The 17,822-nt window shown below is 53.7% G+C and overlaps 6 protein-coding genes across 6 annotated transcripts; 2 read left to right on the forward strand and 4 right to left on the reverse strand.

Moving 5' to 3' along the window:
* Positions 1 to 513: 513 nt before the first annotated feature.
* On the reverse strand, positions 514 to 1,681 carry PG998_006160 (NAD-P-binding protein; the record flags this gene model as incomplete). The annotated part of the gene is made up of 3 exons (XM_066872978.1): positions 514 to 668; positions 732 to 1,520; positions 1,567 to 1,681. 3 exons carry the CDS (start codon positions 1,679 to 1,681, stop codon positions 514 to 516), a joined length of 1,059 nt encoding a protein of 352 aa, XP_066733075.1.
* An 888-nt stretch (positions 1,682 to 2,569) lies between these two features.
* PG998_006161 (uncharacterized protein) lies at positions 2,570 to 4,253 on the forward strand (the record flags this gene model as incomplete). The annotated part of the gene is made up of 3 exons (XM_066872979.1): positions 2,570 to 3,487; positions 3,578 to 3,703; positions 3,780 to 4,253. Coding segments are annotated over 3 exons (1,518 nt in total), but the record flags the coding sequence as incomplete, so codon positions are not given.
* Positions 4,254 to 5,135: 882 nt separating this feature from the next.
* PG998_006162 (uncharacterized protein) lies at positions 5,136 to 5,813 on the forward strand (the record flags this gene model as incomplete). Its single annotated transcript, XM_066872980.1, has 1 exon — positions 5,136 to 5,813. The coding sequence occupies one exon, from the start codon at positions 5,136 to 5,138 to the stop codon at positions 5,811 to 5,813; it is 678 nt and encodes a 225-aa protein (XP_066733077.1).
* Positions 5,814 to 6,675: 862 nt separating this feature from the next.
* Positions 6,676 to 7,274, reverse strand: PG998_006163 (uncharacterized protein; the record flags this gene model as incomplete). The annotated part of the gene is made up of 3 exons (XM_066872981.1): positions 6,676 to 6,895; positions 6,970 to 7,030; positions 7,091 to 7,274. The coding sequence occupies 3 exons, from the start codon at positions 7,272 to 7,274 to the stop codon at positions 6,676 to 6,678; spliced, it is 465 nt and encodes a 154-aa protein (XP_066733078.1).
* A 668-nt stretch (positions 7,275 to 7,942) lies between these two features.
* Positions 7,943 to 10,221, reverse strand: PG998_006164 (serine/threonine protein kinase-36; the record flags this gene model as incomplete). Its single annotated transcript, XM_066872982.1, has 3 exons — positions 7,943 to 7,983; positions 8,475 to 9,704; positions 9,750 to 10,221. 3 exons carry the CDS (start codon positions 10,219 to 10,221, stop codon positions 7,943 to 7,945), a joined length of 1,743 nt encoding a protein of 580 aa, XP_066733079.1.
* A 4,781-nt stretch (positions 10,222 to 15,002) lies between these two features.
* PG998_006165 (uncharacterized protein) lies at positions 15,003 to 15,907 on the reverse strand (the record flags this gene model as incomplete). The annotated part of the gene is made up of 2 exons (XM_066872983.1): positions 15,003 to 15,453; positions 15,525 to 15,907. The coding sequence occupies 2 exons, from the start codon at positions 15,905 to 15,907 to the stop codon at positions 15,003 to 15,005; spliced, it is 834 nt and encodes a 277-aa protein (XP_066733080.1).
* Positions 15,908 to 17,822: the final 1,915 nt, after the last annotated feature.

Consider the following 17,822-nt stretch of genomic DNA (forward strand, 5'->3'; position numbering starts at 1 on the left):
AGCCCGAGACGATGAGCAGGGAGACAGAATAGGTTGCGTCACCTGAACCCCGTTTGGGTTTGGGTGCCAGCAGGGACGGAAGCGGATCCGGGCTCCATGAGCCGCGAGGGACCGAGAAGGTTCGAATCTAGCTTGGTTAGTTGGCGGGAATGCGACGGTAGGGCCAGCAAGACAGGCTGACAGGGGTAGGACAAGGGCAGGGAGCCAAATGCAGGGTGGGTGGGGAAGGGAATCTGTATAATGCGGCAGCCTATAGACGGGTGCGGCCCCTAGCGTCCGCTGTGGGTGGGTGCAGGGGCCGATGATCTCGATATACGGTTGGGGTAGGGGTGGAAATATTAATGCTTGCGGATGGGCGAACTGCTGGTTTCCCACCTCGTAATTACGAGAGCCACCTGCTGAGGGTTGCTAAGTAGTAATAGTCAGAATGGCATCACGTTATTGTTCTGGAGAATATACGTAAACTAATTATTCATTTACTAGTAGTTATATTTTATGTACCTAGACACCACCTTAAATGCCATACTTCGCAGCGATAACGTCAAAGGCCTCCTTCATAGACTCCTCCATCGGTCTCCAGCCGGGCTGGCCAAGCCATTTCAGTAGACTCTCGGCCCTGGGCCGGCCAATGACATTAGACAAATCTTGTCCCTCGTTCTCCGGTGGATCTACCGCGGGCACGCAGGAGTGTTAGCTCACCTCAACTCCAGTACAGGGTGACCGGAACGTACCAGGGAATTTGTGCTCGGGATACATGGCGCGAAGCCGCTGGATCCAGTCGGTCCAGGTCTTTCTGTGTGCGTAGCCAAAGACACGCTCCCCCTTGAAGTCGGGGTGCAGCAGCGCGCCCACGTGGAGAAGGCCGACGTCGCCCGTGTCGACCATGTAGTGCGGCGGCAGGAAGCGGAAGCTCTCGTCGCCCGTCCACAGGGCCCCCAAGACGTGGGCCGTCGGGCCCAAACCCTGCCTCGCGACGTCGAGCGACGGGCCCGTCACAAAGTCGGGCAGCACCGTGTTGGCCTCGAAGCGCGGGCGCTGCGTCGACACGAAGTCCCACACGGCCTGCTCGCACTGCACCTTGGAGGCGGCGTAGACGTCAAAGGCGCGCTCGGGCGTGTAGGGCGGCGGCGCCAGGGCGCGCTCGACCGAGGCCGTGTTCCACGCGTCGGGCCCAAGGTCAAAGACCTCGTTGAAGCGCATCTGCATCGCGGCGGCCGCCGAAGACGTATACACGAAGCGTCGCAGCCCGGGCTCGGTCGCCGCCGCTCGCATGCCCTCTAGCACGAGGGCCTTGGAGTTGGTGATTACGAGGTTGGGGTCCGGCCCCCAAGAGATGTCCGACACCAGATGCAGCATGCCGCTACACCCCTTGACCACCCCGTCCAGGGCCCCGGCCACCTGCATCTTGGGTACCTCGACCACCTCGAACTTGCCGACGCCGTAGGCCTCATCGAACCGTTCTTGCAGCCACTGGGCCTTCTTGCTATCGCGCACGACGCCGCGGACACCTGGAGGGAATCCTTTGTCAACACCTAGCGAGCGACTCCATAAAGGGGGTTAGCCTACGATACCCGAGCTGAAGCAGTTGGTCCGCCATCTTTCCTCCCAATAGACCATTGACGCCCGTGATAAGCACTAAAGACCCCGCCGGAAGGACGGCGTCGGAGGGCCGTGAAAGCATGCTGCTGGTGAACCCTATCCGAGGGGTGCTAAGTGCAAAAAGTAACGAGGTTTTGGTATGGCGACAGGTGGTCGAAAAGGGCAAGATTATTGCCTATGGTTTATCAACTTGACTAGGAATTTATACACTGTCTTAAAGTTTGTTCATCGCCATAACGTGCCGATATAGTACTGCTTTTCTCTGACCAGTTTAGAAGAGACACAGTAAGCCCGGCTTCAAGATCATGGAAGGAATCCAATGCCTGTGAACAATTCTCCCATTTCGTTCCCATCAGTAACGCGAGGGACCGCAATTACTAGTGTAGGAGGTACCTGTGAGCTCTCAGCCCTTCCCGGGTCACATCGGGGAGCCACGGGGAACTTCGGGATTCGTCGGTAACCGAACAACTCTATTCAAAGCCTCGCTACGTGGTCAGTTACCCGGCTCTTCATCTATTCCAGAACTCAATGCTTGCCTCGTATCGCGCTGCCGCCCGCGTTCCGCTGGTGTTCGGCCAGCGGTAAGGTGTTGGCATTCTGTCGGGCTTGGCCGGGGATGGGCGTTACGGTATCTGACACTCGACATTGTGCTCCCTCTTGGTGAGCCCATCCCCTCTGTACGTTCTTCTACGGCAACTACTAAGGTGATACCATGCAAGTGCGCAGTGCCTGCATGTTGGTGATGGTTGGGGCCCCTTATAATGAGACGTTCTTATTAAGACTCGACATGTTCTTCTGGTGCTGAACACTCGCTTTCGCAAAAAGTAAAATCACAATATATTTCGGCTCCGAGGATGTCTCCACATGCTGATGTAACCGCCACGCCAAGCAATGGGTCTACCCATGACGGTGCAGTCGAATATGACCCAACGTACAATGGGCCAAGCCGTAAGGCCCAAGTCTCGCAGGGGCCCTCCCTCGGCGAAGACGTGTTCCCCTTTCGAGCCCGCCCCCGCCCATGACCAAGGAGAGGCTCGAGGACGCGGCGGCGCGGGGCATTGACGCGCAGGTGATGCGGCATCCCGAGACGGGCATCCGGGTGCTCATCTGCGGGGCGGGGCTGGGTGGCCTTGCGTGCGCGCTCGAGTGCTGGCGCAAGGGGCACACGGTCGAGGTGCTCGACCGCAGCGTCGGCCCCGTCTGGACGGGCGACAACATCCAGATCCAGCCGAGTGCGGTGCTCATGTGGCGGCACTGGCCCGAGATGGGCTACGAGATCGAGGCCAACCAGTACGACGTGGGCATGTCGTACTACCGGCACTCGGGCGAGCGCATCTACGGCCCCGCGCCGCCCATGTTCAACGACACCGAGCACCTCGCCGGCAGACGCGGCTTCTCGTCCGTCAACGCCCACGCCCGCATCAAGCTTTACCGTGCCTTCCTGCGGCAGGTCGCACGCATCGGGCTCCAGATCGAATGGGGCACCAAGGTGGCCGAGTACTGGGAGGACACAGCCCAGGGAGTCGGCGGCGTCGTGCTTGAGGACGGCCGCAAGCGTGCCGCCGACATCGTCGTCGCTGCAGACGGCGTCCGCACCAAGTCCAGCACCATCGTCTCCGGCACGCCTAAAGAGCTGCAAAGAAGCGGCAAGGCCCTCTATCGGGCCGCATTTCCAATTGAGCACGCTCTGCGCGATCCGCTGGTCCAGGAGATGTGGAAGTTCAAGAAGGATGACAAGCCAATCTGGCAGTTTTGGATCGGGTGCGTGTTACCTCCCCCCACGAAGGACCGAGAGGCTATCGTCCTAACAGTTGTGAGTCGGGCTAACTTGCGTGCAGGAATGGCTGCCACGCCTCGATGGCGCTCACCCACGACGTCGCCTTTTGGGGTTTCATGCACACGGTGAGTCTGTTCCACCGTTCTCAATCGACATCTGCACAAGTTTTGCATCGGCTAACCTCCTCTACCCTCTCTCCAGCACGATGCGACGGCGCACGAGTCGTGGGTGCCCGACGTGGACCCTGCCGAGGTCATCGCCATCATGGAGCGCGACACGACCTTCCACCCAGCTCTGGAAGCGCTGATTCGGGCCACACCGGCGGGGGTCCGTCGTCAACTGGCAGCTCGTGTTCCGTGACCCGCACGAGACGTGGACGTCGCCGGGCGGGCGCGTCGTCCAGCTCGGCGACGCGGCGCACGCCTTCCTGCCCACCTCGGGCAACGGCGCCACCCAGGCCATCGAGGACGCCATGACGCTCGCCACCTGCCTCCAGCTCGGCCGCGACAGCCGCGGCGCCGCCGACGCTGCCCGCGCCTACAACCGCCTCCGCTTCCAGCGCGTCTCGTGCGGCCAGAAGATGGCCTTTATCAACCTGCAGGTCAAGCACAACACCGACTGGGACGCCGTCGCGCGGGACCCCGCCCTCATCCGCTCGCGGTACCCCAAATGGGTCTGGTCCCATGACGCAGAGGCCTATGCCTACGAGAAATTCCACGAGGCCTTCCAGCATGTTGTCACCAACGGCGAGGTGGAGCTGCATCATACCAACATCCCCCGTGGCTACAAGCACAAGCCCTGGACCATGGCCGAAGTCATGGAGCAAATCAAGGCGGGGAAGAACTTGACGGAGCTTCAAGAAGGTGACTGGTCCTAGATCGAGCTCGAACCATGCTGCCCGGTCTTCATATGCGCATAGACGTCTCGGTAGTTTGTAATTAGGTCGCCGATAGGCGATGATGAAATCGCGACTTCAGAATGTGCGGCCCAGTCCAATAGCCTACGTGTTTGCCTCTAAGCCCGCCATGCATTCCCAGTAGACACGACCACGGAACCTTGACTCGCAGGCAATCCGGGTATAACAATAGTAATCGACGATATTCTGGCGCACTTGCAGGGGCAGTTACCTCTGGAGTGGGCTGGGAAAAAAAGGAGAGATGCGGTGACGTTTTACTGGGCCATAGACAGCGCAGCGGGTGGCCTGAGCACACCTGGGTTTTTTTACCGGTTGGACTGCGACGTCACTGGGCGTCCACTCCAGCGCAGCAACTGATTGGCGGGCAATTGACATTCGGTCAAGCGAAGTGGCTCGAGGGAGTGAGGAAAATAGAAGAATACCCAGCCTGGCGGATTGGGCGTGCATGTTGAGTGGACTGGACTGCAGGCTGGCGGCGGCGAGGCCGGCAGGTTCGGGGTCTTCCGAGGCGATCCGAGCAAACAAGCCAAAACATCTCAGTCCTGCAATTTGCAATCATGTGCTGATCTCCCTCGGCTTACTAAGTCGGTGCGGTTAATGCTCGGTTGTGGCTGAGACACCGGCCACATCATCAACCACCTGTATTTATGGCCAGGAAACCAGATCAGCCAGGCGGGGACTGGTTTAACCCGACATCCCCAATATCACCAAAAGTAAACACAAAACCCCCTCAACAGGCCTTTCCCTATCTGTTCCCATCTCTCCAACCTTCTCGCCCTGGCTGCATAATCTTGTCGTCATAGAGTAACCCACACCCCACACATCCCAATCCTTTCCAGAGCCATGCATTTCTCCAGAACCCCCGAGTCCAAGCAGCACCATGCAGACAACAAGGGGGCCGCGGCTAGCGGCTGGGACCGCACCAGCAACAGGGATTCCGCGTCAATAAAGGACGCCGCCTCCGACCGGGGCTCTTTCCGCCCCATGTCCAAGGCCGGCACCAACTACTTCGGCGACAGCCTCGGCGACCTGGGCGGCATCGCCTCCGGCATCGCCTGGGACATCCCCCATCTCGACCTCGACGTCCGCAACCTCAGGTCGTCGGCCAGCAACCAGAGCTATCTCGGCGGTACTGTCCCTAGGAGGGGAGCCGCTGCCCCGGGCGGGAGCCTATTGTCCTCCGTACAGTCGGCAGGACGCGACCCGCAGGATGAGGAGATTGACCAGATGCGTCGTCGCCTGAAGACCAAGGCGAATGGGGACTTCAAGGACCTGGTCCTCTGCCGCATGGTGCCCCGCGACGGGCAGGACGAGCACCAGACGCGGGTCACGCATGCCCAGCTCGAGGATATGGTGGGAGCTGCACGTCTTGAGGTGTGCATGGATCCAAAAACGGGCGGAGTCAAGTTCTGGATGGCCTTTCTGTCCGAGTCGCAGTACATCCAGGTGAAGCTGATGCCCAATGTGAGTACCACCATATCTTATTCTGACCAACGTGATATGGAGAACGTCCCTTGCTAACACGTGTCATCAGATTTCTCAACATTCCCTTCTCACAACGACGAGCCTGAGCGATCTATGAGGCTTTGATTTGATGCATTCAGGGTGGCTAGGTATAGGGACTAAATTGTAACATTAAGGAAGGAAAAGGCCGCCACGAGCCATCTAGAAGAAATTCTTAGAATGCTAATTAGCAGAATTGGAGAGCCACACGCGATGGCAGTGAAATCAAACAGATCAATAAAGTGCAAGCAGCCCGGAATAGCTGCCAAATGACCTGTATATACCAGGGTCAAAGCAGATATCAGAGACACAACAAACTCTGGTGCCTACCCTAAGTTGCAAGGGCGACAGTACAGTCGCAAACAGGAACAGAGGCCCACAAGCTCATACACTGCCCATTTGCTTCTCGCTTATCATCATATCTCCTTCAGGTAGTTTTCTGTCCATAGGAACTTGATCACGAGTGCCATGCTTAGTAATAGCACTGTCAACCCCAATGTGGTCGAGTAATCCTTCGGGCACTGCGGATCCTCGATCTGCTGCCAGATAAGTAGAGGCTACAGGAAAAACTAGGAAGCATTGGATATGATATCGTAACTGAATTGAAAAGTTATCTGCAGTAGTGACCGGACCAAAGTCCGAGGACTTTGAAATAGGGGCGGTTCAAGGAGTGTTGAGAGTTTATACAAAGTACACCAAATGATGTAAATGGCAGAACAGCTCGCTCAAACCCCGATAGAAGAAGACTAAAAAAGGAAACCAAGACAAATCGACCATCCAGCATCTGCTTCGCTGCCATTCGCCATGCGACCCCAAACTCCTTCCGTCCATGCACCATTAATACCAAACAAGCGAATTTGTGACTGATTGACTGCGACGCTTAGCAGTCAAACTCGCACCACAGGTCGTATTCGTGGCGGTGGCCGTTGCTGACACGGGGCGACTTGTACTTGTAGTTCGCGCACTCGTGGGAGCTCCACTTCTGGGTGTCGTAGGCGAGGTTGAAGTTGCTCCTCCACTTGTCGTCGTTGGAGATGATGCCAGTGGGGAGGGCGCCGTCGAAGATGAGGTTCTTGTTCTTGGAGGTGGCGATCTCGACCCTGTCCGGGGGTTGGTCGCGCTCCAGGTGCCGACCTTGCTCCAGTCGTAGGTCTTGCCGATGGCCGCGCCCGACTTGTCCACGATGTCGATGTTGAACTTCTGCGTGCACTTGTTTCCGCAGAGACCGTTGGAGCCTGCAAGTGGCGTGTGTCAATACTGAGAGGCGAGAGGGGTGGTTCTGCTCTTCTACTTACTGTCAATGTGGATGTGGGCCTCGCACTTGTTCGTGTTCTTGCGCGCCTCGAGGGTAGGGGTCAAGACAGAGTTGATGGCGTCCTCGTTGCGAACATCCAGAGAGGGCTCCTCAGATGCAAGAGGCATAGCTACGGCCGTGACGGCCAAGAGGCCCTGGAGAAGAATGTTCTTGAGGACAGCCATTTTGAATGATAGTGAATATGGGATGTTAGTGTGGATAGTTGCTGTTTGGTTTTTTGTTTCGAGTTTGGTAGAATGTGTGCGAAGTTTTGACTGTAGTTGAGAAGTGATGGGGATGCTGTTGTTGATGTTGGTGATGAGATAGAGGAAAGAAGAGAAATCGAGAGGCAATGTCACCTGCTCTTATAGAAGTCCCAGACCTCGAAGGATCACGAGGGACTGATTCCGACAAGAACACAAGCCGTCGGTATTACTAGGTTGGTCTTGATGCTATCAACACAGCCAATGTAGAGATTACCGTGTGCAGGTGGACAGTGGATGAAGCTGAAAGAGTCCACTCTGGACCACGCCAGGTCTCCTAGAGTAAGTCATCTATGAATAGCATCATGCGGCTGCTTTCTAGGTTTACTAAATTAAGCTGCCATTTAAGATGCCCTCTGCACGTGTGCCTCGATGGTCTGAGGCTTTAGATTGTATTTTCATAGATATGGCATACCTAGTTGCGTGGCTGTGCCTTCTACTATATCGCCAGGGTAAAGATGCCAGACGGAGGGCCCAGCTTACTATTGATAAGCCAGGTAATTAACTGCTCCATAATTGAGGATGAGGTCCAGGCTTCAGTGCTTCGATTAGCCCCTGCAGCTTCGACGACGATTGCAGATTGCCGAGACTTACTCAGCCAAGCTGGCCTGTCCAGTAAGACCGGTCAGCGCTAAAATCGAAAAGAGCCTAGCTATGCGGCAAAACCCTGGCTTAGAAAGCGCATTCGTATTCAATTGGTTCAATCTGGAATAGACTTCTACTTCTAGGTGCAGGGGAATATACTACACCCTGTTATTCATTACTAGACAGAACAGTATCGTGACAATTAATATGGCCTCAGTGGCAGTGGAGTAATACCGTTTAACCTCGCGTGTGGGAATGCTGGCCGCAACTTACTGCCGCTTTTCATGGTCGTTTATTTTATAGTTGATGATACTATTGACACTTATATACGAGTTCTAGAACGCCTTTATTCTCTCACGAACGCCACAATCACATCCCCACTCGGTACAGTTGCCGCAATAACACGATCAACGCCCGAGAGGACTAACTGGCAAATAGCCAATAAGCCAGGCCATCTTGCAAGTAAGTGTGCGACGAAGTAAAATATTGTGCCAAGTACCCCCAAGATATATGCAGCAAGCGTGAGTATCCGAATACCATGGAGCACCCTCGGTAACGTGCTCAGCCGGTGTGGAGTAGCATCGCGCATGATGATGATGCTGTCCTGGTGGTCATGAATTGCTTGACTAGCATCTACATCGTGTGATGGAGACTCCGCATCAGCCGGTAAACCGTCGTTCATGATGGGGACTTGGTGTTCAGTGGAGCCGGGCTCGTCATCCTGGTCACGAGGCGGTTGACTCACATCTACAACGTCTGATGGAAGCTTCGTATCAACCGGTAAACCGTCGTCCATGATGGGGTCTTGGTCTGGAGCGGAGCCGGGCTTCTCTGGAGACTCATTTGGTGACACGAACCACTCATGGCCCATGATCCGCGCCGTGTCCCACCGTTGCCGGGGTTGCCATTGAAATATTTTGTGTAAGAGGTCCCCAAAACATCGTATCTCTTCCACGCTGAGACTGAACCTGGTCGATTTTCCGTCGACAGTGACACCAAGATGTTCACGTCCAAGGTGATCCTCAATAGAGCGCCCGCGACCGGGACGGCCACTGGCCGCATGCAACTTATCAGTCTCTGTGATATAGGTTGATGTCTGCATGGTAAGTGCTTCGGCATTGTTTGGGGGCTCGGGTTTTGTTATCGTTTTATTTTCTTCTCCTCCTTTCTGCTTCCATCGTTCGATGTCTTCCTCGTAGAGTTTCTGCAGCGCTTGCAGTCTGAACGGCTGGGGGCAGGGTCCCATCCAGTCCTCCATTGTCCGCACCAATTCCATGAAAATAGGCCAAGTATACGGAAGGTGCCGGCAGCGCAGATCCCACAAGGTGCAGCCCAGAGCCCAAATGTCCGTTGCCATGCTTTTATCGCCGCCGATAACGATCTCAGGGGCGGCATATTGTTCCGGTATACCCAGGTCCGGCGGATTGGGATTGTTTGTTTCATAGGATTCGCCGAAGTCCGTAATGGCAATATCGTCGGACACATATTTCCAGAGATATTTCCATTCGACACAGGCGAAAACGAGCTCGGGGGCGTGTGGGCTCCTCCCGCCACTTTTCAGTTTGACGTCGGCTACGGTAGGTGGCCCCAATAGCTCACGCATGTCGTCCACACTCATATCGTCAAATACACCCTCTTTCAATTTCAGCAGCACGTTTGTCGGGCGAAAATCGCCATGGCATAGGCCTTGACGATGGAGGAAGTCCATGCCTCGGACAATCTGATGGCTTATATGTTTGATGCGACCAGGGTCATTAGGCATCTTGTCTATAAGGTCAGATAACCTGGGTCCTAACAGGGGAAGTACCATACATAAGTGGCGTCCGTTGGGCGAATCGATCCAGAAAGTCTCAAGGGGAATTGCGATTCCGTTGTCCAAGGCTTCTTCGACGGACACTGAATGTCGTTCCATCGTTCGGCTGACCAACATATCTCTGGATGCCTCTGGAAGCTGATTTGGTAGAGATTTGCCTGCCTGATGGACTTTCAAAGCCCTCCATGTCTTATTGACAAGATCATAACAGAGCCACACTGTTCCAAATCCACCAAACCCGAGTTTGTAGATGATCTGGAACCGATCATGGATGATGCTAGGGAAGTCTGGGAAGGATATATCAATTGGACAGAAACCACCAGGTTGGTATCCTTCGAGGTCCTCTAGCTCATCATCAACTTCGAAATTCGGGTCGAAATCAAGCACATCGAATTCGCGATATCTTGGTTCCGTGAGGCTGGCAAAGGCTTCTTGTGTAACCACGGCCTCTGTATGGTGATAGAAAGTCATTATAACGGCTTGAAAACTGATGTTAACTTTCGGTTAGAAATTGGAGAACGGCGACTCTTTAATAAAGGGCTGTGGGCGACCCGAACTCGCTTAAATGTCCTGAACAAAGAGCCTGCCAGCATCTCCATACTATTACTGTGGCAAAACAACAAAGAAAAGGAACCTGCGGTTTCGTCAAGGCACCCTTTGTCTCCAGTTGAGTGGCTTGTCCTTTAATCTCTGATCCACTCTTACAGCAACTAAAAAGGATGCTTTTTCTTAGCCCAGTCCTTCACATGGAAAAACAGACTTATCCAATCGACCTCGTTATATCAAGCTTTGTAGATGAATAGAAGCACATAAGGGCTCGTCATTCTGAGATCTAGTCTAGTATAATGAGACTCGATCACAAAGACCCTGTCTCTTTGAGGGGTGCAGGGATAAGAGCCTTAAGTCGCTCTGCACTCCTAAGAATCCTGAAAAAATATTTCTAATTAGTTTAATTGAGTATACAAATCACTTCACAGCAGGTGAATGAGTAAGACAATGTCGGAGTTGACCTTTGAGTATGATGACGCGAGTAAATGGGAGGCAAACCAAAGGCTCCCTCCAGGGAGGCCACTACGAACGAGACAGTACCAACTCTATGAAAGCTCTAGGGATGTGGGACAGGGAACTGCCCTAGAACCAACTGTAAGTAGCCCTACCATAAGTTCAACCGATTTAAGGAGTTGAAGCTAATCCTGGGGTATAGGTGCACTGGATGTCAAAGGAAAATGTCGATCGTCTTTGGAACAAGGCGCCAGCATATGACCCGGAGCTCTACTTAAGAGAGACGGAAAGATTTGTTATTCGAGAGGTGAAGAAGTTGCAAAAGGGCATTAAACATGTTTGGATACGGTAAGTGACAGCCCAAGTCAAGACAGTGCGATGTTCATTGAAGAGCTAATAACGTCTGTAGTATGGATATCCACTTCTTGGCTAATACAAGGCATCCGACTACCCACAAGCTCACAGGCAAGACCGAGAAGGCTGACCCTCATATTATGGTATTCCTTGGGATGGATAGAGACTACATGAATCTTCACGGCCACTTCTATATAAGATGGCCAGAACCACCGAGCGACAATGCCGAGTTTCCGCAGCTATTGTACTCGCGGAGAATCTTGCAAAGCACAATTCCCTACGAGCCCATGGAAAGTTGGGAAAGGAGGAGATCTCCGTCCCAAGTTAACTCTATCACTTGGGAGCCTCGTAACCCAGAGCTATAGATATGGGACGCGTCTGGAAACAAGGAGCAGGAGGTGAGGGGTGAGGCGATAAGGCAGCTGGATACATGGGTTAGAAGGCGATAATGAGACTTGTATAGGTATTTTATCAAATTGAATAACAGATCAATCGATGTAGCGTTTCTTACTTGACGGATGTAGCTCTTTCACTATGGAGAGAATGTATCATCTTTGTGTGTGCACCATGCCTTTGTGTCCGGCACACGACAGGACATAAAGACTCTTCAGTGGTGCATTGATCAGGTCAGGGGTTTCGGACCGCCTTGCTAGGAAGGCATTTCAAGAGCGGATGTGAGTTTGGGTATGGCCGCCACACGTTTAAGTCGATCCTCGAGAAGCGGTTACCTGACATCAACCTGCGGGAACTAAGACAGTGAAACCTCTATCGTCAGGCCTCGGATCTGACATATCTTATAATCCTGGGCGATTCCCAATCTTCTTGAAAGACAAGAGCTGACCTAGAGGCTTGCCCAAAAAGAATCAGAGTTGTTCTCGCTGCAGTGAAGAAGGGCAGGTCTCAGCCCGAGATTAGGAAGACCATCCAGCTCTTCTAGTCAACGCTAACTAAGGTAGCATCGAACGAACAGAATGTTTCTTGAGAACTAAAAGAAGAAGATCCAAAGGGAAACATTTAAGAGCGATGCAGGCTGAGCCGGTGGTCATCAACCCCTACCTGCGCCTACAATATTAAACCAAAGTGTCACCCTATCGGCGACTATACTCCACAGCTTCGATGGAATACAGACGATTTGGTTAAATAGTTGTCCCACACACAAATGGGTAATTAGAGGTCTCAGGGGATTTATTGCTGCTACGAGCCGACGTTCTTTGTCTCCTGATAGTTTCAAGTAACAGAAGCGGCATTTAGATCACAAAAAGCATCTTTGTTTTATCATCAACTCCATTATTTAATTTTCGGGCCGTTGTATATATTGACGTAGATGAACCCGTCTCGTCGAACCAGAGACCACGCCGACGACCTGCCAAGTAAAGCTTCGAAAAGCAGCAATGTCGAAGGACCCTGTTAATTTCAGAAATGGAGGATTTGGTCGACCCATGGGGTCTTCTAGGCCAACGCCCAAGGCACCGCAGGGTGAACCAGGGAGAGAAAATATGATTGAGGAAAACCGTGACTACCAAAAGCAGTGGGCAACGTCGCAGCTTGATTACACACAGGCCCGTCCGGAACGCCAGCCGTGGGACTGGCCTATTGTCCGCAAGCAGATCATAGCGCACGATCGCGCCATGTCTCACAGCTGGAACTATTGGGTCAAACACGCCTTTATAAGTTGGGCGAATTGGACCAAAGATAAGTATGTGATGCTTCGCGATCTGTATCGTATCATGCCATTCCCGGCATTCGCAAGACATTGTTGCCAGTCATTCTTCCGCGCTCTGTGGTGGGGATTGAAGGTACGAGGGCCTCGGCTCGTTCGATCTATCGGCCTGGTCCTAGGGTTGGTATGTATCCTGGTCTGCAATGCCGTGCTATCGGTCGTAGCATTCTGCCTCGCCAGCTGGGACCGATGGAGGCCCATCCTGGAGGCCGGCATGGATGACGAGCTTCAAGTAGTGATATGTAGTCTCCTCCGCGGTTTCCTATCATGCTGCATAGCCTTCTGGGTTCTGTATGGTGCGTTGATGGCGTTGTGGGGTTCTATCAATGCTTGCCTGCTTTTTGCAAGTACGTACATATAGACTGACATGGGGCCTATCCCTTGTCGTGCCATCTGTCTCCCCTCAAATTATCACCCCAAAACCACATCAACACCTCCAACCCATTACCAACTACCAAGTCCCAATCCATGGAGACTATCAGCGTCTCCAATAAACTGTCGCGGGGCGGTGACTGCGGTTCTAAAGTTATTGTGTATAATAGTTTATATTCATGCGCGTAGAGTTAAATAGTTTAATCCATACGGTTCCTATTCCCGTAGGCTGGGCAGCTGGAATGAACCGAAAGATAAAGAGCAAATAAGGTCGACTGCAACAGCCAGCAGCTGCCAATACAAGTAGGTCATCTCCAATGTCTTTCATACCACCATCTTACCAATAATGGACAAAATCTAGGCAGTCGAGGTATTCATGGGTGCTAACTATTACCTATTACGCGTAATAACTGTGAACTGTGTGTCAATGATCTGCATGTGCCCCGGCAACGATGTCTAATACGGAGTACCCGAACCTAATATCTCTCCCAGGCGGGCCTTGATGTGATTGGCTCGTCACTTTGAATCGCTGTCGCCTAGATAGTGAACAGGATATCCCAGTCTAGGACTTGGGCTACATGGGCTAATTAGGTTTTTCCCCTTCCATCCTGTCCAAGGGCCCAGAAAGCTCGGGACCGTCTGCAGTCATCCCGTCCGTCATTCCGTCCAGATGGGGACCGCATCACCTCCACATTTGCCACGAAATATGCGTAGTTCAGCGCATCATGGTTCAGAAAGAATCCCGTGCTCTGTTTCTCGAGTGCCGAATGACTGTTACCTAGAAAAAATGGTTGGGACCATCCCTGTCGAGCTGGCTGTCTAGGACGAGTGTGCCCCGCAATGCGACGAAGGTGAGGGGCGTGCGAATAGAGACGGTCGATTGAAGCTTCACGGCGGGGGAGGGGTTTATCTGGATTGCTGTTGAACATGTTTGCCTAATTGACCAAACTGATTGCTTCTTTGCTTGCATGACCTCTTTAGCGCACCGAGTTTACATACCCTGTCGAGCTGGATCGACTCCCGTCTCCGGGTCTCGGCGAGCGAAGTGCCAGACGAACCAGAAGAAGAAAAGAAAAAAATGGGAGCCTGGCTCGTTGGCTGACCACTGAGCAGGCAGCGAAAGACCAAGAAGATGGTTACATAGTGGCTCGCCAATCAGGAGTTCTCGCTCTCCCGAAGGATTGCGGGGGTTTGATTGACTGATTGACTCCTTTTTGGCAGAGACAAGACAATCGAAGGAATTTGACTTGCGCACTGCATGGCGCGCGATGAGGGGCAGCAAGTTCTCGCAGGGTTCTGGCAGGGTTTCCCGAGTGAGTCACGTCGCGACATTCGCACTTGGCGGTGCACGCACTAGAGATCGTCCCACTTCCACTTACACGGAATGGAGAGGGCCCGTTAGTGGGTGACCTTCGTATCGCGACAGCAATGCGCATCCAACATAGGACGATCCCGAGAGATGTCCATTCGGAGTGTGGAAGGAGGAATCCAGGTTCCTTTCTCAGAAGGACCGTAGGTTGCTCACTGGGAATGCGACCAGGACCGAAGTCAACCACATTCGACTACGGAGCTTGTGCGATGCGCATGTCGTCACGATGATAGGAAGACAAAGGATGTGACTTGCGAAATGTTGTATAAGCTACCCAATACGATTTTGAAGTCAAAAAAGGAAAAATAGAAAAACCAAAACGTAAAATATAGCGACAAATGCTAAAAATTCCATGCCAATTCCAATGTTGCCGGGTATCCCTAAAAACCAATGTGAAACGCCTTTTGATATATTCCCAATTCCAAATACGATACTTTAGTATCTTCCGTATCTCTGGTCTTCATACACCGCCGTGGAGCCTCTCCGTTCCATGCGGGCGCGGAGGCGCTGATTTTGAGCCGCTTCCTCGCGCTCCTTCAGCTCTTCCTGCGCTCGTCGCTCCCGCCGCCGGCGCTCACGGTCCAACTGCTCCGTTGACTGGCTGCTGATGCGCACGTGCTTCATCGCGTCGGTGAGCTGGTCGACGGGCTGCGCGATAGACACAGACCCCCGGCGGTAAGCTCTGGGGGCGGGCGGCGCCTGGGGCACAGCCGGCCGGTTCTTGATGGCCTCGTTTTGGCGCTCAATCTTGGACTGCAGCTGCTGGCGGCGCAGTGCCTCCTGGGTCTTGGCTACTTCACGCTCGAGCTTCCGGATGCGCTCCTCCTCTGTCGACCCGTTGCTGCCGACCGTGCCGGCCCGGCTCGATTTGGAGCTGTGGTGATAGCTGGTGGTGTGGTGTGGTGTGCGGGTATCGCTGATCTCGATGTGTACACCCCGTCGGGGGAAGAGGAATACTCGCGCGAGGGCGAGGAGCCGTAGTACATGGTGGGTGGAGTGACGGGTCGGTAAGGCTTCTCGATCACTACGCTCTGGCGTCGCTGTCGTGTCGAGGGTTGGCGGCTGATCTCGATGCCATGACCGTTGGCAGAAGCATAGTATGAGCTTGAGCGTCTCTTGCGTGTGCGTTCCCCGTCGCTGCCAGAGTACATGGCGCCAATGTCGGAAAGTGGTGGTGAAGGCGGGAATGTGTTGGCTCCCCGTCTCTCGTCCTGGTTGTGGTGGAATTCTACAGCCTGTCGGCAAGGTCGGTTGTGGTGGGCGTTGACACAGAACTTGACATCGTTCTCTGTCGGGAGCTTGCTGCCCCTCTGGGAGTAGTAGTAGTGCTTCTCACACATTGTGTCGTTGGTTCGGCAAGAAGGTCGCCGATCCTGTGGAAGATCTGGTTGGACAACTACAGGTGCAAGTCGTGACTTGTGACCGCGAGATGTATGGCTATGCGGAGGTGCGAGTTGTGTCGAGCTTCGGGGTTGATACTCGACGGATGTGTGGGTGTCGCGGCTGTTGTGGTGCTTTGAGTTGGTCAAAGTGTTGTTAATGGTGACTCTGGGTAGTGAAGAAGCCACGGCTATATCGTCAATCGACTGAGTCTGATACGATGGAGTGTTTTTGTTGGTGTTCACTGGGATTCAATCGATGCATGACATCGGAGAAGAAGATGTCGTGGTGGGGTGAAGGCGGGATGGACGGAATTTATAGTAGAGGCCTGGAAGGGGAAGTTGGGTGCCTGGCCTAGCTTGAGATGGAGGAGTCTGGTATGTAAGTGTATAGTCGGGATATGGTGGTATGGGAAGATACTAGACGAGGTGATTCCGAGACAACATGAAGAAGATCTCGGGGCGGGACCAGGCCTTATATGTGGATAGGCCGTGGAATCTCGACGGGAGCTTGGCCCAGGACTTTTTTCTTGCGATGCGATGCAATCACTAGTACAAAGAGACGTACCTGGTGGTGGTGGGGTGTGTGGTGCCAGTCAGTGTGGCTTGTTGAACCGTCAGAAATCCGCTGCCTGCCTGCCCTGCAAGCATCCCCTTGCTAGCCTCCCCATCGCACCCCTCCAGAACTACGGCAGCAGCCATATATGCGCTAGAACAAGTCCGGCCCCCGAGGGGGGCTCATGATTGGGATGATTCACCCCGGACAGAGGCAGGTGCATCGAAAGGGACAAGCGTGGATAGAGGCCAGCCAGGGAGGCCTTTGGGGACGGCCAATGGGGAGGTTCAGCTCCAGGGGCTTAGACCTCATGGGGTGCTTACTTATCGTTGATGGCCGTTTACATACACCAAGCCTCCTTTACCCCATGCAAGCTTCCCAAGCGGGTTTTTGTTCCCAAACAGCAGGGTCAAATGCTGACAGGAGGGAGCCCGGCGACAAAGCAACGCTCGCGCTTGAGGTCCAGTCTGTTCCTCCACTGTTGGTTGATGCGAAACAGATGGGATGGCCGTTGAAGAGGCAGCCCGTGCACCTCATTTTTGACCTCCCCCGCGGTTCCCAGCGCGCGGGTAACTGACGTCGCATTGATGCGCGAACCATCGAGTCAAACAGATGGACACAGGGTCCAGTAAACGTCGCAAAAATAGAAACTGGATTGAGTGTTTGGATGTTTCATCAAGATTCCCCTGATGCTGATCATGGCACGATTCTGCCGAGGAATAGTTGATCTTCCGCAGGTCTGTTGCACAGCTACAAGCGATGCGATTGAGTTCTCTTGCCGAATGAGCGTTCACTTGAGTCATCATTGGCCTCCTCCTCCGTATCAATTGAGGCTACTGCAGTCATTAGCTGGTGCAGTAGGGTGCCGGGAGGTCACGGAAATCTGGGACAAAATGATGCGCATACACCACCCATTATTCACTGGCCGATGGTGGTCGACCCAAGCTCCTCCCTTCCCGTCGCCAGACGCAGGGGAGAGAGCCAGTTGCCAGTGCTTACCCTCGCTGCTCACCACTCACCTCGTCCACCCAAGTTGCAAGCTTATCGTCATGCGGCAGTGCAGACTACTCGCTGAACGGGTGCCAGGTGCCCCCGCCACAACTCAACACCGGCCCGCGCAATAGTAGAGTTAGTAGGGTGGATTATCCGTTCAGCTGCAAGGACACTGCCACAAAATCACAGATGACACTTCCGAGCTTCCAGGGTTTCTGGTTCACTCAGATTGCCTACAATTGTTCCCGACTCGAGATATGCGAGACATAGCTCTCCCGTCATGCGTGCATAGCTCGAGTCCAGTTAGTATCCACGCGAAACCTGCTT

Source organism: Apiospora kogelbergensis (assembly GCF_038363985.1).
Source record: "Apiospora kogelbergensis strain CBS 113332 chromosome Unknown utg000003l_segment0_segment0, whole genome shotgun sequence".
NCBI classification, from domain to species: domain Eukaryota; kingdom Fungi; phylum Ascomycota; class Sordariomycetes; order Amphisphaeriales; family Apiosporaceae; genus Apiospora; species Apiospora kogelbergensis.